The following is a 24,123-nucleotide window of genomic DNA, read 5'->3' as shown; positions in this document are numbered from 1 at the left end:
TACCAACAGCTGTTCATTGCAATTTGCAACATGGTTTGAAGCTGCTTATCAGTGTTTGAAACTAGCAATTCCTTTGCCTCTGATTTCTTATTTTGTCCCTTGTTCAGTTTGCTAAATCACAGGAAGCTAAATATTGCAGACAGCTCACTTGGAGATAGGCAAAATATCCAGTGAGGCAAATTGGTAGTATTTTTCTCACCCAAATTGGCACTAATATTGTGAATGTGTTAGCACCACTAATCATAGCGTTGTTGGGCAGGGACTGTATTATATTCCACCAGCAAACTTAGATGTGCTGATAAGGGAAGGCCTGCAATTAGAGTTTAGGTATTTCCCTTTCCGTCTTCACAGTGTGACAGATCTCATTGATCTGATAGGATGTAAGGAACATTTTCTTTATACATTTTGTATAAAGAATTGTCTTATATTATGACTTGGGTCAAGGCTGAGCTGAAAGTAGTTGTCAGTGGTGATCCAGAAGCCAAGAACTGACCGAGAAGTCAGACCTGAGCGACCAAGCTAGGAATTGGATCTCAGGAACAATGCCAACAGTCAGTGACAAGGAATGCAGGGTTTGGTGGGGGACACCAGGAAGACCTTGATGCGCAAGGAAGGTCTCTGTCCAAACAAAGAGAGTGCAGTGTTGAGCTTGGATGGGTGGGGTCAAGTTACTCAGGTCCCGGAGCTGGCAGCTCACTACACGGGGCAGCTGCACAGAGCCCTGTGGATAGCTCACTTGGTAGAGCATGAGGCTCTCAATCTCAGGGTGGTGGGTTTGAACCCCGTGTTGGGCAAAAGATACCTGCATTGCAGGGGGTTGGATCAAAGGGCCCTCAGGGTCCCTTCTAGCTCTTTGATTCTATGAAAGCTGCTGGTTCTAGTCTGGGCAGCTGTTACCACCTAGCCAACATTATCACTGTGCCTGGAAGAGCATCTATTGGATCTGTAAAGAATATAAGCATCGACCATGGAAGTGGGTTTATAAACATTTAACTATGTGTGCTTCCAGACGTATGTTTATTGTGGGATTAGAGCTGTGTTTTTTATCATACACACAAAATCTGCAGCAAAGTACTAGCCTGTATTCCCACCCCCATTTAATCGAGATTTATGCTTTCTTCAGAAAATCCAATTAAGTTTAACGTCAGCCTGTCGCCAGTTATAATTGGTGACATCTCCCATTTGTAATATTCAGCTCCTGTCAAGAAGCACCCTAAGTTTGGAGGAAATGTCTCCCCCCCCCATGTTTTATTTAAGTATCTACTGACAATTGAACTCCAATTGGTGAGGAGCTGGCTTGGCATTCTTTGCCATTATTGCCTCCTGGGTGGTCAGCTCACAGTTGAACCAGCTGCCTACGGTGAAGTGCTGTGTTGTGCAAACGGTTAGGCTAGGAGACGTTCCATCTCCTGCAGTTGTCCAATATCTGTGGGTTTGTCCACAATCTTGTCACCCCTGCTGCCACCCCTGGAAATATCCCCTCTTTGTGCATAGTAAAGGTAAAAGGACCCCTGACCATTAGGTCCAGTCGTGACCGACTCTGGGGTTGCGGCGCTCATCTCGCTTTACTGGCCGAGGGAGCCGGCGTACATCTTCCGGGTCATGTGGTCAACATGACTAAGCCACTTCTGGAGAAACAGAGCAGCACACGGAAACGCCGTTTACCTTCCCGCCGGAGCGGTACCTATTTATCTACTTGCACTTTGACGTGCTTTTGAACTGCTAGGTTGGCAGGAGCAGGGACCGAGCAACAGGAGCTCACCCCATCGCGGGGATTTGAACCGCCAACCTTCTGATCGGCAAGTCCTAGGCTCTGTGGTTTAACCCACAGCGCCACTTGCGTCCCTCACTCTGTGCATAAAAGTGCCTAAATGTTGAGGTGCGAGCCAGGCAATCATAGCAGAGTGAGATGAAAAGTGAATGTATGACTTTACAGAGAGTACTGTTTCCAGACACACTCTCTGTGGCTGACTGGGCCAGTACTTCAGAGCTGTTGTTGCCTACAAAATATATACTTCATATTTTAATAATCACCAGTTAAATCAATTTTAAAGGTTTTTAGAGTGCTTCAGTCTAGGAAAACCAAAGTAAGCATCCTCAAGCAGAACTGACACAATTCTTGTCTGTATGAAGATAGAGGAGCTGCCTTGAGGGGCTGCATTGGAACTAAGCAGAATAGCAGTTTAAAAACTAAGTCCAAAGGCTGCTATATTCAGTGTCTTAGACAAAGTATAATGAAATTGCTTTTAATTGAAAACGAAGACATTCCCCATCCACCTGCCCAGCTAATTAATGTCCTGAGCTGCTAAATTAGGGCTAGTTTCAGTCAGTCTTGTGATGTTTGATCTCTTACACTAAACAATGGGGTGAATACTTAAGCCCATTTTCACTCTGGCCTTTTCCCTGACCTGATTTGTAACTTTTGGGATTCACCCTGATAAAAGGCAAGTCTTTCACTTTGAGGAATGAAGAATAATACCATGTGTATAGTAAATAAAGGACTCTATTTTGGCAACAATTTTTGTTAATTGCCAAAAATCATTTTTTTAAAAAACCAGTTACTTCATTTTGTTCCTTTGGTTGCGTAGTTCTAACTCATTTTCCTGACAAGAGATTTCCCTAAAAGGTTTGCCCTGTTGATTCATTAGTTTGCAAGTTACAGGTTTGTTACCTGATCACTGTCTTTTGGGAAATGGATGAGCTCTTATCTCTTTTCTCCTTTTTATGTTCTGCATCTAGAACCTGCTTTTTACTTTGGTGACACAGAATATCATGTGGCTGAGAGTGCTGGCCACATCGAAGTTCGTGTTTGGAGAACTGGAACTGACCTGTCTAAAGCAGCCACTGTCACTGTGCGCTCCAGGAAAACAGAACCATTATCTGCAGAAGGTGAACTGATTTTTCCAAGAGGCATTACTAATGTGCTGTATCTCAGCATTGATCTCTGCCCTGTGCAGATGTCATCTTTAAGTCTAGATACTTTTGCATTGTGCATTATTCAGACATATGCAGATTTCCCCAGGAAAATCTCAGCACACATTTTCAATAAATAGCTGCCCACAATACTCCCTAACTGTTTCCTTCAGACATTGTGATTCCAGAGTGTGGAATTATGGGCAAAACTATAAGAGAACTTAATATTTTTATTTTTAGAGTGCAACTTTGGAATTTATTTGGTTTAATCCACCTAATTTAAGAATAATAATAAGACAAAAATCTGATTTGCTAAAAATAAATGTAATGGTTAATAATTGTTAATGAGCTGCACTAAAAGCTACTAAAGAGCTTGCAGATGTAATATCAGCCTCTGTCTATAATATCTGAGAATTATTGGAAAATAGATGAGGTACCTGCAGAGTGGAGGAAGGCAAATGTTATCCCCATCTTCAAAAGCAGGGTGAAAGAAGACTCAGGTAAGACTCAAGTGACCAACCAGTCAGCTTAACGTTGATTCCAGGAAATGTCCTAGAACAGATAATGAAACGGCTGGTCTATGAGCACTTAGAACCAAGCCCTATGAAGAACTGTTGAGGGAGTTGGGTATGTTTAGCCTCGGAAAGAGGAGACTGAGGATATATCATGGCTGTCTTCAAATAACTAAAGAAGGAAGATGGCACAAGCTTGTTTTCTCCTGCTCCGGAGGGTAAGACCTGAATCAATGGCTTCCAAGTTACAAGAAAGGAGATTCTAACGAAACATCAGGAAGACTTTGCTGATGGTAGGAGCTATTTGACAGTGGAACAGACATCCACAAGAAGTGGTGGACTCTCCTTGTACCTTTTTAAGCAGATGTTGTTGGGTGGCCCCCTGTCATGCATGATTTAGCTGAGGTTCCTGCAAAGCAGGGAGTTGGACTAGATGATCCTTGGGATCCCTTCCAACTCTACAATTCAATGAATAAATAAATAAATAAATAAATAAGACAGTTGTAAAATATAATGGATGTGATTCTAAATAGTCCCTCTTGCTTCTTATGTAGCTGGAGTTGATTACGTTGGCATCAGCCGAAACCTGGATTTTGCGCCTGGTGTAAATATGCAGACTTTCCGTGTGACCATCTTGGATGATTTAGGACAGCCTGTCCTTGAGGGACCAGAAAAGTTTGAACTTGTTCTCCGTATGCCCATGAATGCAGTTCTTGGGGAACCAAGCAAAACCACCATTTTCATCAATGATACCATCACTGATTGTAAGTGCTATAGATTCTACAACCTTTCAATTGCCTAGAAAATTCACTAAGGGGAAAGTTGTTTGTGGCCGCAATCCCAAACACATTTATTAAGTCCCATTGAACACAGTTTGGCTTACTTCCAAGTAAACATGCATAGGAACTGCTGCGGTTTCCATGTTCGTGCTCCCAGCACACACACACATACACACCTAATTATATTATGCACATGCATATGCACATCAGTAATCCTGTGTAACTGTTGATATGAACTTAACGTTTTAACTTTTTCCCAGTATGAATGTAAGACAAAGGTGATGAATTACCATGAAACGGTCCCATATGAATCTGAATCATATGGTGATCATAGTGAGATATAAAAAGACTAACTCATGATGCTGGAATGCTTCCCTCCCCTCTAGTACCCAAAGTCCAGTTCAAGGAACCTGTACACACAGTGAATGAAAAAGATGGGCAACTGGCAGCTATAATTTACCGTAGTGGTGATGTTAATCATAAATCTACAGTCCGCTGCTACACCCGCCAAGGCTCTGCCCAGGTTATGATGGACTATGAAGAGAGACCAAACACTGATGACTCTGTAGTGGTCTTCCTCCCAGGTAAGGTCTCCTCCTTAGAAAGCAAGAATTTCCCTTGCAAGGAAGCTATTTGATTTTCAAAATTTATCATGAAAGGGCTTGTTTTTATTTATAACTGACAAAAGTTTGTAGCAATTAAGAGTTGTTCCAGGCTTCCCCTTTTTATTATGCATTTGTGACAGTATCTGTTCCAGGGCAGTCAGACAAAATCCTTCTTTCAGTGATATTTGCAGTTGCAAAAGTTTCAAGTTCCATTCGGTGCATGTTCTGTACCTTCCTGATGAAAAACTGCAACCTATACCACAGATGTTGTTGCTTTGTCCTGCTCCTGTTGTGCTGTACTGCAAGAGCACTCCTCCAGATGTCAATAATGTGACAGCAATGAGGAAGCATCACAGAACAACCAAGAAAGCAAAATTATGTGGCCCAATATAAATCCACTACTAATGCACTGCTGTTGTGTTAGTGACATGTTACACACACAAAACCCCTGCTAGTCTAAAGGGGCCCTAAGTCTGCAATCCTCTACATGCACATACCAGGGAGTAAATCCCATTGAATTCAGTTGTGCTTGCTTCACATTCAACATTCAGCTCAGTTTTGTTGTTGGGAAATTAACATACACATATTAAATCATTTTGTTAAGGTTCAAAGGAAGACTGCAGTGTGAAGCCAGTGAATTACATTCTGGGCAATTCCCCCTCTACTGTAGTCTTTAATGTTCAACACACACACACACACACACACACACACACACACCAGCATCAGAAGAGGGGAAGATAATGTTCTATGGTGTGAGCTGACTTTTTCTTGCACAACATTGGAGCCAACCCAGCATATATTTAATTTGGAAAGTGGAGTTAGGTTGTAGGTGCTACCCAAAATATTTATGTCAACTAATCTGGTGTTTTGCCTCCTGCAGGAGAGATTGAGAAGCCGTGTGTGGTGGTCCTTGAAGATGATGCCATCTATGAAGAGGAGGAAGAGTTCAGACTGGTGCTTGGAACACCTAAAAGCACTTCAACATTTGGTGCCTCCGTTGGGGAACAAAAAGAAACTTTGGTGAAGATTAAAGATGAAGAAGACAGTGAGTTTATGAGCCACTTTGTACTCATTACATATTGTCAGATCAAAGGTGTGGGATTAAATGGAACAAAGCATTAGTTTACTTTCTCATATGCCCTGCATTCAAGTACAGTTGTTTTTTAATTGCTTGTGTAAAAATAGCATTGTTCCCAGTAGTACAATCAATTTTTGTTGAAAAAATATCATGTTACTAAAAAACCATACCCATACACTCCCCCAAGTGAATATTGGTGATTTTAAAATGTAAAGAAAGCTTAATCCAATTGCTGAAACATGATAAAACAAGAAAATGAAAAGGGGGTGCGGGATGTATAGGTGAATTAATTTTATCTCCGTGCTCTTTGTTGCTGTCCTGATAGACAGCTCATTGCTGTTCTTTTCTTTTTCTGGTGTTGTTTGATGGCTTTGTGTGCACATTTTTTGTTGTTCATCACCAGAGACACCCTATAAGCACTAAGGATACGATCCTATATGTGTCCTTCAGACAATTCTGCCTATGTATAAATAAAATTATTAAATAGGAGAGAGTGATGTTTTTCAGTTCTCTTGCAGAACCAGTGATTAAGTTCTCCGAAATCAAATATAGCATTCAAGAGCCTCAAGAGCCTGGGGAGATTGCAGTTGTAAAGATTCCAGTTTTGCGTGTGGGGGACAGTTCCAAAGTTTCCATTGTGAGAATCCATACTAAAGATGGTTCAGCTACCTCTGGAGAAGACTATAATCCAGTGTCTTACGGTGAGACTTTCCTCTGAATCTTAGAAAAATTACAGCAAATGCTATTTATTTACAACCACACACACACCACACCTTTCATATGAATGCAGATTATAATTTTAAACCAGTAAAAACACATTATAAATTAGCTTAACTGAGTACAAATTAAAATACAGCTGAGTGCACAACAGCTAAGGCTTTCGCTTCCGTTGGTCACCACCAGAGGTAGTTCCACAGGCTGTGGTACAACCAAGAGGGCATCGCCCTGAGAATTTCAGTAGCCTGGGCGGCCTATATGGGTGCAGGTATTTCCTCCACTGACCAGATTGTTAAGTGTTTAAGTCAGCAACAGACGCTTAAGCTTGACTCAGTAGCAAATTGGCATCTAGTGCTGCTTATTTAGCAGAGATGTTTCATAATCAGAGTAGGCTGCTCCTGTTAGCAACCCAACTGCTGCATTTTATACAAGCTAAAACAGGGGTCAGCAAACTTTTTCAGCAGGGGGACGGTCCACTGTCCCTTAGACCTTGTGGGCGCGCTATATTTTTTTTTGGGGGGGGGGAATGAATGAATTCCTATGCCCCACAAATAACCCAGAGAGGCATTTTAAATAAACGTACACATTCTACTCATGTAAAAACACACTGATTCCCGGACCACCTGCAGGCCAGATTTAGAAGGCCATTGGGCCGGATCCAGCCCCCAGGCCTTAGTTTGCCTACCCATGAGCTAAAGCTTCCAGACCAACCTTAACGGCAGCCCTACACAGTGTGTATTACAACAGTCCAATCCTTAGGTTACCAGTGCATGGATCCCTGTGGTCATCTGATCCCTGTCCGGAATCTGGCACAACAGCCAAAACTGAGAAAGGGTGCCTTCAGCCACTGCTAACCTCCATTGACAACAATGAGCACCCATAGACTATTTGTACTAGTACTAGGTATTTTGCTTGGTTTTTAGCAGTTGGTTTTCTGCCAGCCAGGTGCCCAACATGATTTTGACATGGTGTGTGAGGACCCAAGACTGTTGCCTTTTGGAACCTAGCCTAACTGTGCTGATGACTGGAGAGGGAAAGTTTAGTTCTTTCTATAATATATCTTCATTTCAGATATTGAATTCAAAGAAGGAGAAACAGAGCACTTTGTTGAGGTTGAAGTTTTGTATGATGGAGTGAGAGAAATGCGTGAAGCATTCACAGTGCACTTGAAACCAGATGAGAATATGGTAGCTGAGACACAGGTAAGAACTAGGTCATTTTTGGTTAGTTGTGGACACAATTGCTTTTGATCATGATGATTCAGAAACAGCAACAAATAAAAGTGTCGCTCTTCTTTGACCTCCTTAGATGCCAATTTTGAGGAGAGGACCAAACTAGACTGGAAGCCTAGGATCAGGTCTCCTGCTTTTTTTAAAAAAAAAAACACCTTTGGTATCATACGCAGGACCTCAAATCTAAACAGAACTGTGACACTGAAGGAAGTTTCATCCTTCTCCCTTTTACCTGATTTAAAATCCTCCCCCCAGCTGCTATTTGAGAAATGTGTCCACATACAATCTAATCGTACCTAGTTGAACCCTCAATGAAAAATACCTATTCTTATTATGTGCCTAATCTGTGTTCAAACATTATCTGTTTCGCGGCAGAACTTCTTTCACATACAAACAGCCATCTGATGTCGTCTGGCTGTTTGTTTGCTTTTATTAAAAGTTTTGGAAATTGTATCCTGTATGAGTTAGCTTAGTGCATTTTTAAAAAAGATATCTTGTAACAGACATAGGGTGGATCCAAATGTTTCCTTACTCCAGTGGAAAGGAACTTTTCTGCTCAATCTTGCAAAGTTGCAGTATAAACATTTACAGTAGAAGCAGCATGCTTGCAGATGGAACCTTCTCTTCTACCTCTCCTTTCAGATGAACAAAGCTATTGTGTACATTGAAGAAATGGACAGTGTGGCAGATGTGACTTTCCCAGCTGTGCCCCAGGTTGTCTCTCTCTTGCTGTATGACGACACTGCTAAAAGCAAAGGAAACCCCCAGCCTCCAACTGGCTACCCTGTTGTGTGTGTAACGGTACGTTCTGCTCTGCCAGCTCTTCTCCAGATTATATTTTCTAAAGGTCTGCTACTGGTTGGGAAGTGAACGCTTTCTGGATGTGTAAAACTATGGCACGGACCCCCTTGGGAGGGTGGCCTCTCCTTCCTTGGAGGTTTTTAAGCAGAGGTCGGATGGCCATCTGTCATGGATGCTTCAGCTGAGACCCCTGCATTGCAGGGGGTTGGACTAGATGGCACTCGGGATCCCTTCCAACTCTACAGTTCTATGACTCTGTGATTCTACGATCTCCATAGCTCTCCTGGAGGCTTAAGGCATGCATTCAATTTCAGTACTTAGAATTACGCACCTCATTTCTCGAGAACTGATATTTGGCGTTTTATAGCAGTTTTAGTTTTCAGAGCATATTATGATCTTCATTTTGCATGCCCGTGAGATGAGTCACTTTTACTCCCATTTCACAGATAGGGAACTGAGGCAAAGAGATAGTAAGATGCTCAATACCACTCAGTGAGCCAGCCATAGAGGTTGTATCCTATCCAGTTTCTTACTTTTATGTTTTGGGAAACTGAGGCCAGTTTAAACTTATTAAACTTTCAAGCCCTGGCGCACAATTGGATGAAAGCACAAGAAGAAATGAACTTCAGTCCCTGCCTTTTTTCTGACTTTAGCTAATGCATGGTATGATTTACATATATTATATGATACAGCTTTTTCTTTCCAAGCACCTGGGAGGCATCTGAGCTGTGATAAACTGAAGGCTTTCCACAGTATCAGATTGTTAATTTTAGATGCCACATACATTAAGATTCAATTCCTCAATTATAATGAAACTAAAATGCAGCGCCTGTGGTGATGAAACCAGTAGTGGGGGGGGGGCAGAATGCGTTAAATACTAATGCAACACAAGGGAAAAATACCTTTTACTCAGAATTTGATCTGAATTATTTACTTTCCCGGAGCAAGTTTAGATATAACTCAAGGATTTATTGTATGTTTCTATTTAACTTCAGGCATGCAACCCCAAATATTCAGATTATGACAAGACTGGATCTATTTGTGCTGCTGAAAACATCAATGACACGCTGACCTTGTATCGCTGGCTTGTCAGCGCTCCAAGTGGCAGTGATGGGGTTACCAGTCCCATGCGAGAAGTGGACTCCAACACTTTCTTCACCAACACCAAGTCCATTGCCTTGGACTCCATATATTTCCAGGCTGGTTCGAGGGTCCAGTGTGCAGCACGTGCCGTCAATGCCAATGGAGATGTGGGTTTAGAATTACTGAGCCCAATTTACACAATAAACAGAGGAGAAGGTAAGGAAGCGGAAAGTCTTAATGAATGAAGTAAAATCAAGTGGCTTTCATGAAGCTGAAATAGATGTTTGTTTCAAAGGGCTTTTTCATAGTTCAAGGACACGCACGGTGGATGTGAAGCACGGGGTGTAGGGGATGGGGTTGGGGAGGGGGGTCTATCCTGGGGAAAGATAGAGGGCCCAGATAGAGAAGCTTGGGGGGCCACATTCAGATCCAGTCCTGAGGTTCTCATCCTCTGCAAAGTTGTATAGTATATGCCTACTTCCTATAGTGCTTTCACCTTAATGAAATGGGTGGAAAGGCTTTGGAAATCAGTGACTTTGCACACAGGGATGTTATGGCCGTTTTGCCGATGTGCTGAGCCAAGCCATGGTTTGACTGAGCATGTCATCCAACCCCTGGCTCATGTTTCATTTCCCCTGCCGAACTACAAGCTGTAAACCAGAGTGCAAACCTTGGTTGTAGCCCAACACATATTTTGTCCTGTTATCATATTTTGCACTTCCACCAAGGGCTTCCTTCCATCTTGCGGCTGAAACTATAAAGTAGGCAAGTTCCATAATCAAAGCAAGGAGAGCTCTGCTCTCACATGTCTGCTCTGCAACCTGCTGGAACTGGACGTTCTAATCATATATGGATGAGTATATGGATCATACCTGTGGGTAGGTGGGGAGCAGGCCCACACTGGTTCCTGTCCTATTGAATTGGGGGTAGTGCTGCATGGAAGAAGAAGTGGCCCTGCTGCTACTACTCAAGTAAACTGGGACTGTGCCCAGTAGTGTTGGCTTCACAATCAGATCAAGAGTATATTATGTCAACCATAAGATTACATGTGTTTTTAAAGTATCAGCATTTATAAATTTGGTTCTTCCAAGGAAAGATGAAGGAGAATTACTCTCACTTTTTTTATAATCAACCTTTTGCCCTTTTCCACGTAGGCCTGTGTCAGCCCCGTATACCAGGAACAGTTGGAGCAGAACCTTTCTCAGCCAGAATACGTTACACAGGTCCTGATGATCCTGACTATTCCAACCTGATCAAATTAACAGTTACAATGCCTCATATGGATGGTAAGTACCAGACATGTGCATTTGATTAATACTGAACAACAACTGGTGCAGCACTATCTGTCATCACAATCACATGACTGGTGATTCATACTTAAACACTTGGATTCACCATCTCAAGATGGGATGGGGACGACCAACTTAAATTCATGGAGATAAGGCTACCAGTGGTACTAGTTGTGATGCTAACCTTCCCCCTGAATGTACCAGTTGTTAGGGAAGAACGGGAGAACAGCTTTGTCCCTGCTTGTGGGCTTCTCATAGGCCTCTGGTTGTCCACTATCAAAACAGGTTGCTTTATATGGCTCTTCTTGCATGTTCTTCTATTTTCAGGGATGCTGCCAGTTATATCAACTAGACCTTTGTCCAACTTTGAGCTGACTCTTAGCCCTGATGGCACTCGTGTAGGCAATCACAAGTGCTCAAACCTCTTGGATTATAACGAAATTGAGACAACTTACGGATTCATCACAGAGGACACCAAGAACCCAGAAGTGATTGGAGAAACTTCACCCTACCAGTACAGCAGCGCTGTGCGATCTGCCAAGACCTTGCGTTTCTACCGTAACCTCAATCTGGAGGCCTGCCTGTGGGAGTTTAACAGCTACTATGACATGTCAGAACTGCTGACTGACTGCAGTGGCTCCATTGGCACAGATGGTCAGGTATGCTGCGTGCATGAAAAGCAAGCCTATCTAACTGAAAAGAAAATGCTAGCATTATGCCCAGTTGCATGCACTTGAGTTTGTGGCATGGGAACTTGGGAAGCTGCCTTTATACAAAGACAAACTGTTCACCTATCTAGCCTTATTTGTCCATTTATTTACTCCGAATGGCAGTGGCTGTTGTGGGTGAGGTCTTTTACATCCCTCACTGCCTGACTCATTTAAATGGGCGGGCTCTGCCACTGAGCCCATCTCTATGGAAGCCATGGGGCGATAATTGAGTTCTACATGGCAGCTGAAGGATATGTTGGCATCTGCTCCATGACTGTACTTAACGGGTTTGTGGAAGTGGGATTTAGTTTCCTTTCTTGTGTTTTGCTTTTCTGTGCAATACCTGATGCATTTCCAGTACTACCCGTGTTGTTATTAATGGTCCATATCTTAGAACAGGTTGGGTTTAAACACCAAATAGCGACACTACCGTCGGAAATTAATTTGATTGGCAAAATGTTGTCATTGAGGATTTCTTAAGACATCTCTGTGGCACACTGAAATAGTCAGGGGGATGGGGCTGCACAAGATTGAAAATCAAAGCTTTTTGAAAAAATACTTTACTTAGTTTTCCTAAGACGCAGGTGCCCTAAGAAACTACATTTCCCAAGGAATCTGGTTTCTGGAGCACAGCTATGTCAGGTATAATGAAGCCCTCTGGTGCCGGTATTTGGCATCTCCACTGCCAGGTAAGTTTGGGTGAAAGTGGAGGCTGGTGCCAAGCTCATAATGATCCACACCAAGTTTTCAGAGGAGCTTTGGCCTGCTCTTCCCTGGCAAACACAGAAGCCTAAGATGTTACATTTTGAACCTTGTATTTCCATGCCACTCCGTTGGTGGCTGCAAGCTTCCTTGTTTATCTGTCCTATTAAACCACTCTCTACTGTTAGCCACAGGTCAGTGTGATTGCTGGAACCCACCCATGTTAATACAGAGCTTGTGAAATCTGAATTGCCTTTAGCACTTAACTCTGATCCTGGTTATTCCGGCACACTTATTGAGTGCATATACTTGTTACGGTACCTTCAGATTAGGTACAACATGACAGCCTGGCTGAAAACTGGTACAAACAGGTACCTGCTTGTGGTAGCTGTGTCTTGTTTTGTTTTTTTAGCTTGCACCTGTGCCAGCTGTGCCCTCTTACGCCAAACAGGTTTCGTTCTCATTTATCCAGAGCAGAGCCTGTTATGAACACATGAAGCTAACTTATATTGAGTTCATCGTTGGCCCATCCATCTCTTACTAGCTTGCAGCATTCTGGTGCATCATATGGAGATCTTTCCCGACTCTTCTAGCTAAAATATTTGATATCTGGAGACAGAGACAGGTCCAGGATTTATTTACTGGGGGCAGAGGGTGGAGGTGGGCAGTTAAGTTAGAAAAAGTAGTTAATGCAAGCTGAAAATTCTCTTACGTTACTTCTGATCTTCTTGACTATTTGTATTCTCTTGAAATGTTGCCATTGTAGGCCCTTTGCTGGTCTTGGGGCCCAGGCAAATGCCTGACTTTGCCACCTTCTGGAGTCAGTCCTGAATGGAGATGCTGAAAGTTGAAGCATGCAGATAATGTGCATGGCCATTGAGATACGGCCCCACCCTGATTTGCCAATTATCACAGACCTCCTTTACAGGAATAGTGGCCCAATGTAGGTTTTGCTTCTTCCACACAAGTCTAACATTCCCATTTACTGGGCTCCAAGAAACTGCCACAAACAGCATGGCAGTCATGTGCAGTGACTCTCAAATACTTGCATGACCTCATTAGAAACACTATTTGATTTATGATGAACACTGCTCACCTCAGTAACCAAGATGGATGTGGCATGGGAGCTCACTGCATAAGCAGCACTGCAGTGACGTGGACATCACAGTCACTTGCTGGCCAGGCAAGAGAGAAGTCTGGCACACAGTGTGCTCCTGACAAGGGAATGATATACTGATTTGCACTAATACAGACAGTCTTCTAGAGAGCCCACATGTGAAAACTAATGAATGATTGATCTTATCTATCTTTAAGATGACTCATTCCCAACTTAAATCTTTACAACATTCCTTTGATTAGTAAAAGCTGATGGGTAACTCAGCATCTTGTATTGAAACCAACTATTATTGTAAAACTGTAAGCAAAGCAAAATGAAGAGTGTCAAAAACTTGCTTGTGCAGTCATGTTGGCTCATACCACACACAAAGGTTTCTAGTGGTTTCCCTGCCCCTTCTTTAAAATTCATGACAGTTGTAGCAAAATAGTTCTGTATGTAGTTCAGCTGTTGGTTGTTTCCAAATGCATATGCTCCCCCTGTTAGTCACCTCTGCCCAATCACCCCCATCTGGACTCTGCTCATTAACTCAGCCTCCCTCCTCTAGCAGCACCTCTAGAGAACACACCCAAGGGTTTAGGATCTCGTAGCTTGAAGCTGCCTAGCAACAAGGCTTGGACTTTCACAAAGGATTCCCAGACTCAGAGGCAGACACGTTCTATTTCATATGCAATTAAGTTAATCAGTAGGACCATAACATGATGCTCGTTAGTGAGCATACATGATCATCTTTTAAGCTGTGTGGCACTAGAAGTTGCATGCTATATGTGTACATTGGATTTTTGTGTGAAGGACATAAACCTTTTCACCACATGATAAGTCCTTGTCCCTTGAATTTCAAAAGCCACTTTGCCATGAAATACATGTGGAGCCACTTTCAGAGAGAGAAGCAAAGATTTCCATTTATGTGCTGCTTAAAAGGTAAAGGGTAAAAGGACCCCTGAGCATTAGGTCCAGTCACGGACGACTCTGGGGTTGCAGCGCTCACCTCGCTTTATTGGCCAAGGGAGCCAGCGAGATGGTGGCGAACCAGAGCAGCGCACGGAAATGCCGTTTACCTTCCTGCCGAAGCGGTACCTATTTATCTACTTGCACTTTGACGTGCTTCCGAACTGCTAGGTTGGCAGGAGCAGGGACCGAGCAATGGGAGCTCACCCCGTCACGGGGATCTCGAACCACTGACCTTTCAATCGGCAGGTCCTAGGCTTTGTGGTTTAACCCACAGCGCCACCCGCATCTCTTATGTGCTGCTTACATACAAGTAAAAGATGCCTGTGTTAGCACATTCATTGCAGTAAGTGTATCACTGCAACATGGGATTTTATCTTGCAAGTTCAAGGAAGATGAAATATCACATTGTAGTGAATGGGTTAACATTATTTATTTATTTATTTATTCATTCATTATTTTATTTATTGTAGTCATAGCACAAGAAGAAGAAAAACAAAATAAAAAAACAAAATAACTGTTCAGTCGTTAAAAGCAGCAGCAGTAGTATTGTTTCAACTAAATTTTACTCAGAGTGCACCTTTTGAAATGAATGGACCTGGCTCAGCTAGGTTTACTCTGAGTAAAACTTGGTTGAAACAGTCATGCAGGTGCGAACCCTGGCCTGTTGGTCCATGGAGGCTTAAATATGTCTTTCACCTGTCAGGAGTCACCGCTCTTAACACCATTGTGCATGCAGTAAGCATGTGTGTGTGTGTGTACACACACACACACACACACACACACACGGCATAATGGGCTAGACAAGAGCATCTTGAATTTTTTGTTGATGAAATAAAAAAATTCTTTCCAGTAGCACCTTAAAGACCAACTAAGTTAGTTCTTAGTTGGAACTAACTTAGCTGGTCTTTAAGGTGCTACTGGAAGGATTTTTTTTATTTTGACTATGGCAGACCAACACGGCTACCTATCTGTTTTTGTTGAAGATAATTGAAATAAAATTAGGATCATTTACTTGCCATATCAAGGTTGGGAAATCTGTGGTTGTTGTTGTTGTTGTTGTTTAGTCGTTTAGTCGTGTCTGACTCTTCGTGACCCCATGGACCAGAGCCCAGATGTTATTGGACTCCAACTCCCATGGGATGATAGACATTGAGAATCCAGCATAATCGATAGGGCAAGTCAATAAGGATTTGAGCTGCATTTTAATTTTGATCAAAAGCTGAGAGACTACTTTCATTATTGGGTGTTTCTTATTGTTTGGATCCTGAGCAAGTCATAGCATGTATTTATTAATGGCTGGACTTTTGACTGGCCCATTTCTTAACTGCCATGTGATTTGTTATCAGTGCTGAAAGTTAAGGCAAGCTTCAGTTTAACTCCCCCAAACTATCTGCATTGTTGTTTCTTTAAATGACCATTTCACTGAACAAGAGCTTAATCATTACCCATTCACTTCCAGAAAGTTGGACCGGAATGCACTGGAGGTCACAAACGATTGTGAGACTGTTAGTATCAACTTAATCCTATAATAGGGACTTAGCTGTAACTCCAGATTACACTTTGGGATGACTGTCAAGTCAGTTCCAGGGTGTTTGTGTTCTTTGCCAGGGTTGCATCTTAGAAGCCAGCAAGAGTGTTTGCCTGTCTGCCTGCCGGCTTGGATTTGATCCGTGCTTCGTTATCTCACACTTCAACACAAGCTGCAATTCATTCATAAAGCATCAAAGTGGATTTTTAATCAAAGCCAGTGAAGTTTGTTCAGGAGCCAACATGTACATACACACACTCAGAACATCTGTCAAACTCAGCAACTCAGGACGGAATGAGGATGAGACTTAATACCATTCCCAGAATGGTTGTGAAATTGACTTCTCAGGATGCAATCTGAACATAGCATAACCAAATACTATGGTGTTTTGCAGGTGTTAAATCTGGTCCAGTCGTATGTGACTCTACGAGTGCCCCTGTATGTCTCCTACGTCTTCCATTCCCCGGCTGCTGTTGGAGGATGGCAGCACTTTGACTTGCAGTCTGAGCTCAAGCTCACCTTTGTGTATGATACTGCCATTCTTTGGAAGGACGGCATAGGAAGCCCACCAGAAGCTGAGCTCCAAGGTGATTTTGTTCAGTTCTTATTCAGTTGAAGCATTTTTTTTATCTACTTTTCAGCTGAAATAGGGTTTCCAGAATGGCTCACAAAGACCAATAATGGCAGCCCCTGCCCCTGGGTTTACAATGTTGAGTACATTTTACTTTTTATTATTATTACAAATAATTTATTCATCACCTTCAACACTCTCTGTGTGCTCTTCCAAAAATTGTACCAGTATATTCTTTTGGCAGGGAAACAGGAAAATTTTGCCCAGAGGAGATTGGTACCGCATGTTTGCAAATTCCACTGAAATCAAACAATCTGAAAATCACAGTAAACTGGGATGTACGTAGCATCTGATATTCTCAAATGCTACAAGTGGCAAAGCTTTAATACCTTTTTGTATATAGTAATGGCAATGATTGTTTGAATTTAGGCTCCCTCTACCCAACCAGCATGCAGATCAATGATGAAGGGCGGCTTGTCGTCTACTTCAGGACTGAGATTCGATTCAGAGGGCAATTTGTGATGTCCCACCCAGGTAAGATTACCTTTTTGCTTTATACCTTGGGTATGCAATAAATCTTAATAATTCTCCTTATTCTTTTTGGTGGAGATTTTGTTTTGCTTTTTGTGATCAAAGAGAAGTGAAATATTTCTTTTCAGAGACCATTGTGTGCCACTGTGTGCTGGATGGCAACATTGATTCCATCATAAAAACGTGTCCTTTTCCTTGGCAGGTACTTCTTTGTCATCAATGGTGATGTCTGCTGATCACCCTGGCCTCACGTTTACACTCAGCCTTTCTCAAAGTGAACAAACCTTCCACCAGCCTATGCAGCAATGGAAATTTGTCTCAGATTTTGCTGTGAGTGCCAACAATGCAGTTTTCTGTAGCACCTTTTGAGGGGGGCGGGGCGGCTTGTGGCTGTTACATAATACATTGTTCTTACAACTCTATGATTGGTTAAGCTGATAGATTGTGTGTTCTCCAAAACCAACATATCTGCGTATTTTGTCCAGCATTTTGCTACCCAGCAAGCTTCATGTCTGATTACATGTATGGACATCCCTCCTCCAAATTCAACACCATTGCAGTGTCCCCTGCTGGGCACAAACTATGGAAAAAGTTATGCCCAATTTACACAGTGCCTCTTGGATTCTTAAATGTAAAATTTCCTCATTTCCAAAAAAAAAAAAATCACCAGTACTTTTTATTCTTTATTAACTGAACTGGTGTTTTTTTAAGTATTGAATTTAAAGTTTATCATATAGACTTATTGTAGTTCTTTTATTTTCAGATTTTGGGGGTATTGGGTCCTTTGCTTTGTATGTATTTGGGGTTTTTATGTTGTAAGCTACTTTGGGCTTCCTTTTAGGGGAGAAAAGCAAAATGCAAATAAATGATGAGATAGTGGAAGATTTATATACCAAAGATATGTCAGCCTCAACATTGGTTTTGAATGAGAACTTCAGTCACCTGTGATTCTTACTGCTAGAAGGAAAGCCATAATGGTTTCACCTTAATTAAAATATAAAACACCTGTCAGCTCTGGATGCAGACAGAAATGAACACCAATCTTTTAAGCCCTTTCTTGAATCCCAAGCATATCCAGCCCTAAACATGTTTGCTCAGAAGTACATCCCATTGAGTTCAGTGGGGTTGCACTTTAGGATTGTAGGAAAACAAGAAGAGTTGCATGATGTAGGTGGGTGTCAGAATCAGTGAGTCAGCTGCTGAGTAGAAACAGCTAATGCTCTGCTCAGAAGCACCCACCATGATTCTCAAAAAGTAGATGTCCAAAACATATGAACTTAAACAGCCAAGTGAAGCAGTATTATGCTAAAGAGTCCATTGACAAATGTACTATCTTTCTGTTGTGTGTGTGTGTGTGTGTGCATGTATTAAACTAAAGCACTTTTAAACAAAAACTTCATATTCTGATCTTGCACCCCTTATTGTAGGTACGTGACTATTCGGGTACTTATACTGTGAAACTTATCCCCTGTATTGCTGCACCCAGCCAAGAATATACCCAGCCTGTCATTTGTAGCCCCCGGGAGCCAATCACCTTTGATCTAGATATCAGGTTCCAGCAGGTAAAACCTCTCTTGTGTTTAATGCTCTCAACAAAGTATTTTGACTGCATTTATCTGGCACATCATGCACACTCCCTTGGCAATTAAATTGAAGTAAATTGTTTACTTGTGCAGCTCATCAGTAGTAGAGTCGGAACTTGTTTTACATACTGTATTTTTTATTTTCCACTGACTTAGAAGAGCTGGTCCTGAATATTTAAAAATCCACCAACTTGGGGTGAAGAGTGGGGAGCAGAATTAATGTTCAAATTTGCAGATGTTTAAAGTGGGCTGTATCCAGTGGTGACCTTGAGCTAGCCAAAACACCAGACAAGAGACCCCATTTTGCCATGGTTCTTGCACTAAGCCGCTATTGGATACAACCAGTCTTCTTTGCCATTGACTGTAGTGCTAAACTTGGGTGTGGAATTTGATGCCCCACTTGAGTCAAGCCCGCCTTTGAAAATCAAAGCCCTGTGCCAAGTTATTTTTCCTCTCTCCCCATAATTTAGGCACACTTATCTGTGTGTGACATCAATGCTATCTTTCCCTGTGTCTTCTCCATATCACTTGGCTGGGAAGGATTGCGGATGGTTACAGGGAAAGAGTAGAGCTCATTTGACATGCCCACCACTTTGGGCAGCAGCTCCATGTCCCTTTCCACTCTTGAAGTAGAAGAGAGGGCACTTCAGTGAAGAGCTACTAGCTAGCACAAGAGGGCTGCATTGTAGTAACTGATTTGGACTGTACCACTGATGGTGTCTTGCTGGTCCTTGGTCTCTCATTTTTAACCAGCTGCATTGAGCATCAAAACTAGCAGTCCTTTAGTGGTTTGTGAGCATTTGGCCCAAAATCCTTCTCCTGGAAGGGCTATAATATGGGAGGGATCAGCCAAGATTTAAAAGCTATATGGAGCCTAATGAATGGGAAGAAAAGGGGCATAATTCATTAGTAGTGGTTTATATGCAGAAGGCCCGAGGATCAATGCCCAAATCACCAGTTAAAGCAATCAAGTAAGGAAGTGATGGGAAGGATCTTAGCCTGAGTCTTCAGAAGCTACTGCTGTTCAGCATAGATAATACAAGCCTAGGTGGACCACTGGTCTCACTCAGTATGGTTGTCTTCAAGACTTCCGCACTATATTATGAATAAAATGTTCTGATTAAAGTGTGTTTCTTCTAATAAATGGGTTAATGGATTCAGTCTGCTTGCACAGACTCTGCTCTTGTGCAAAAAGGTTGTTGTTATATACTGCTTTATATTTTTAAGCAGAAAAATCTCAAAGTGGTTTATGTGTACATTAACACATCAGATAAAACAATCCAGAATAAAACATTACCAAGTAAGTTCAAGAATACAGTCAAAGCAACACAATTAACAGGAAACTAAAATATTATCTTAAAGATTTCAAAAGAAAAATTACTAAAGAAAATTAAATATAAAATACACATTTTAATTAGCCGTTTTAAATTTGAAGAGCTAAAGCAAGCAAGCTGATGTTGAACAAGCATCAGAAAGAACTGAAATTGAGAAACTAATAGCTGAGTTTCAAAACAGCGATTCTTTTTCTTTTTATATAGGTCAGTGACCCGGTAGCAGCTGAATTCAGTCTAAACACCCAAATGTTCCTGTTGTCAAAGAAGGACCTCTGGCTGTCTGATGGCTCCATGGGATTTGGAGAAGGAACAGATGTTGCATTCACAGAAGGCAAAAAAATAGCTTTACTCTTTACATATAGATGCTGGCATGCTACTTTTAGCATCGTGCTAGGATCAATTAATGTTCTTTCTTCTTAATATTATTCTCCACCTTTGACTAATGCTATGATTTCATAGCTGAGTATGTGAAAAGGGAATAGAAAAAGGTGTATTTTGAAGGAAGGAAGATGCTTTAATAAAAGTTACCAGGAAAAATAACTGGTTAGGCTTCAAGGGTGTTTTAAAGGGTGGTTGTATTTAAGAACAATTTCTTGAGATTGAAAGTTATTGAACAAAGTGTCCCTGAATGAAATTGCTATTAGAAAGTAGGATTCATAGTGTTCATAATGCGTTGCGTACTCAAACTGTTGCTAGGAAAACAAAACCATCTGTTTGATCAGTACTTAATTAACATCTATTATGCACAACCCCCTGGGCTTGTGTGGTTGGAGATGGGCTGCCCCCTGGTGAGGAAAAGTGGGGTTGCACTCAACAAGTCTTGACAAGATGGTTGTATCTCTGAGAAATGCAGAGACGCTTAACTAGGATTGATGTGAAGTCATTTAGCAAGATAAGCTTGTGCAAATTCACTTTAAAATTAGTCAGCACAGTAAGTGAAAGCCTGATTCTACCACCATGATTGCAAAGTTACTTTGCTAACCAAGTAAGGTTAGCACCATTGTGTACATTATGCAAATTGAGCACAATTGCTTTACAGTGGTACCTCGGGTTACATACCCTTCAGGTTACATACGGTTCAGGTTACATACTCCACTAACCCAGAAATAGTGCTTCAGGTTAAGAACTTTGCTTCAGGTTGAGAACAGAAATCATGCTCCGGCGGCGCAGCAGCAGCAGCAGGAGGCCCCATTGGCTAAAGTGGTGCTTCAGGTTAAGAACAGTTTCAGGTTAAGAACAGTTTCAGGTTAAGAACGAATTAAGTACTTAACCCGAGGTACCACTGTACACATTTTATTTTATGTTTTTAATTACATTTATTGTAACAAAAATAATGTTAATTATTTCTATATTGTATATTATTACTTTTCTATTGTCTGCTGTACGGGGTCTGATTGCGTTTGAAGGTAAGGGGTATCAATGGTATTCCTAAATAACTTTTTCTAAAAAAATTTCTAGGCTCTGAAATCTATGGTCGTGTCATGGTGGATCCTGTCCAGAATTTAGGAGATTCTTTCATCTGTAACATCGAGAAGGTGTTTTTGTGCACTGGGGCTGACGGGTATGTCCCTAAGTACAGTCCAGATAACAAGGAATATGGTTGCCTAGCAGACTCCCCTTCCCTCTTATACAGATTCAAGATACTGGTATGTACCATGTTACACTACAGCACAGTCCTAATACAATAAGTTTGAAATCCTGAATGTAATAATGTACCAGTGTTGGTTTCTTTGTCTTCTAGGATAAAGCTCAGCCTGATACCCAGGCAAAAGTGTTTGGAAATATGGCCTTCAATGCAAAACTCGCTGTTGATCACATAGATGGTTATCCTTTGGTAAAGCAGCCAGGGTCTGATGGATTCAGCATGTTGTCAACTCCGCTATTCCAGGTAACCTCTGAGAGCAATATTGTTCCAGAACTTTTGTATGTTGGAAACTAACTTCCTATCTAGCAAGCAAGGTATTTTTCAAAACTCCTGCAGTTTTTCGAAACACAGCCTTATGCATAATGGTGATTTTTTTTTAAAAAAAGGTGTTCTGGGAATTTTGTCAAAAATGTTTTTTTGCTTTCTTTGTTGTCATATAAATTTACATGAAAGACAATTTTTGGCATCATCAATCCAAACCTATTTATGATGAAATCTTTTTTTTCATGTCAGTGGAACTAAATAAATAAAACAGTTAAATGTTATTGATCAAGGGATGCAAAATCCTCACCTTCAAATACTCCCTGGAATAGATTGTAAACATTCCATCTTAAATCAAGGGACTGTATACAAAACAGGTTTTAGGTTTGCATACTGTGTTGTTAAACTCTGCCCCCCTCCAATGCAAAATAGCATTGTCATGTTATTTTTATGTCAGGAGCAGTACTCTAGGAGACAGTCATATTTGAAATCTTGAGCCCCAGAGAGATTAGGAGGCATTTAGCAACTTAATTTTGCTTAAAGTTGTCATGTGTGTTTTTAATTTAACAGGTAGCAGCAGGTCGAGAATGGTACATCCACACTATCTACATGGTTCGGTCACGTGAGAATGCCCACAGAGGCCTTGGAAAGAGAAGTGTTGAGTACCATCACTTTTTATCTTCAGCCAGCGGAATCCCAGGTGCTACACATTCTGGGCGCAGTCGGAGAGCCATCTCAGATGCTCCTACGCTTGCGCAAGATATCAGTGCAGATAAGAATAGAGGCACCAACATCCAGCACATAGCTCTTGACCGGTCTAACAAAATTGTTATTGAGCAGAAAGATTGGTCCCCGCCAGGTAAACCATATGAGAAGCCGGTCCTGGAAATTACTGGAAGCGACATGGAAGACAGGATTGTACCTATTGTCGGAGGTGCAGCTGGGCTGCTGCTTCTGATCAGCACAGTTTTGATTATCATCTTCCTATTGAAGAGAAAGGGACGTTCTACTAATGGGAAAGCAAATTCCTGCACTGGCTATTCCAGCAGTAATGAAACTGTGACCACGCGGCACAGCAGCAGTGATAGCTCTGAAGTCTAAATTACGTCACAAAGGTGAGGGTTGTCGTTTGAAGATACTTCATTTCATCATAAAAACTGGTAGTGGGGGGCTGTGTTTGCACAGACTTGGGAGCTGCCGTGTTGGTGCTAGGTTGTGTGAGATTCCAGCATACAAAAAGTGTAGCAAACAAGATGAAGTGTGTAGAAGTGTGAGTGCTTTATTTATAACTTAACTTCCTACCCAGGAAAACAGGATGGATTCCTGGAATAAACTTAGCTTTCCCCCTTTCTTCTTCAAATGGTGCTAAAAAAGATAAATCATCAGCTAGCAGCTATTAATGTGCCTTACCTACCATCATGAAAGCCTGGTGCTCCTCAAAGGGATATTGATTTCCTTTTTGTTTAACTTGTATGATGTCTAGTTATACCCGTCTTGTATATGGAAAGGGGTGGTGTGAGGGAGAATGAGAGAAGGGGTCAGATTTTAATGAGAGAGGGTAGAAGAAAAGTATCTGTAATTAAATATCAGAGCAGAATTGTGCTGCCCGAGTGGCTGAGAGATACACTGGAAAAAATGGAAAGCTAATTTAAAGAGTATTCCAAATGGTTTTACCAACAGGTATTACAAATACACCTTAATACAAGACCCTAAAGCTGACGTGTCCTTAGTATTTTATCATGCCTTTTACGATAACCCTATATCATTACTAGATGGCCCTTCCTTTTGTCTGCCTGCAGTTAGTAAAATGTCCATTAGCTTGGCAAATTTTGTAAGATATTGTGAATAACTTAAGACATTTATATCCTATAACTTGTCAGATTCATTGAGCAAAATAACTAATCCAGCTATGTAATCTCTAAACCATCAAATGCAGCCACTGCAGTAAAGGAGCTTGGAATCATTACCACCAAATGTTTTGGTAAAGGGTTGTGCGAAGCATGTTTTCTAATGCTGTAACAGTAGTATGAGGAAGCCAGACTGCATGGTTTCTTATTTGTGTGAAGCAGCACCATGTGGTTCAGGCTGTTCTGTTTCATGTCAGGTAACCCTTTACCTTTGCCCACATTTTTGAAACAATATTTGGCACTGGTCAGCATCTGACAGACTCAAATTGCTATATGA

General features: G+C 41.6%; 1 protein-coding gene across 2 annotated transcripts in view; it reads left to right on the top strand.

Moving 5' to 3' along the window:
* The window catches only part of FREM3 (FRAS1 related extracellular matrix 3), a 79,313-nt gene extending 55,757 nt beyond the window's left edge, over positions 1–23,556 (top strand). The window contains exons 7-24 of one of the 2 annotated variants that reach the window (XM_083519843.1): positions 2,740–2,889; positions 3,980–4,189; positions 4,591–4,788; positions 5,690–5,854; positions 6,406–6,588; positions 7,676–7,806; positions 8,479–8,637; positions 9,633–9,936; positions 10,875–11,006; positions 11,337–11,668; positions 16,409–16,601; positions 17,015–17,119; positions 17,319–17,446; positions 18,544–18,678; positions 20,238–20,364; positions 21,492–21,679; positions 21,775–21,921; positions 22,510–23,556. In XM_083519843.1, the coding sequence (XP_083375969.1) occupies positions 2,740–2,889; positions 3,980–4,189; positions 4,591–4,788; positions 5,690–5,854; positions 6,406–6,588; positions 7,676–7,806; positions 8,479–8,637; positions 9,633–9,936; positions 10,875–11,006; positions 11,337–11,668; positions 16,409–16,601; positions 17,015–17,119; positions 17,319–17,446; positions 18,544–18,678; positions 20,238–20,364; positions 21,492–21,679; positions 21,775–21,921; positions 22,510–23,040 (3,518 nt within the window). In that variant the 3' untranslated portion in view covers positions 23,041–23,556. Of the gene's footprint in view, positions 1–2,739; positions 2,890–3,979; positions 4,190–4,590; positions 4,789–5,689; positions 5,855–6,394; positions 6,589–7,675; positions 7,807–8,478; positions 8,638–9,632; positions 9,937–10,874; positions 11,007–11,336; positions 11,669–16,408; positions 16,602–17,014; positions 17,120–17,318; positions 17,447–18,543; positions 18,679–20,237; positions 20,365–21,491; positions 21,680–21,774; positions 21,922–22,509 lie in introns of those variants that run through there. The other variant, XM_083519844.1, reaches the window with a different exon arrangement.
* The last annotated feature ends 567 nt before the right edge of the window (positions 23,557–24,123 follow it).

The sequence above is a fragment of the Podarcis liolepis genome, assembly GCF_965112155.1.
Source record: "Podarcis liolepis genome assembly, chromosome: 9".
Classification (NCBI taxonomy): domain Eukaryota; kingdom Metazoa; phylum Chordata; class Lepidosauria; order Squamata; family Lacertidae; genus Podarcis; species Podarcis liolepis.
Note: the sequence above shows the minus strand (reverse complement) of the source record. Positions and strands in the feature narration are given on the sequence as shown.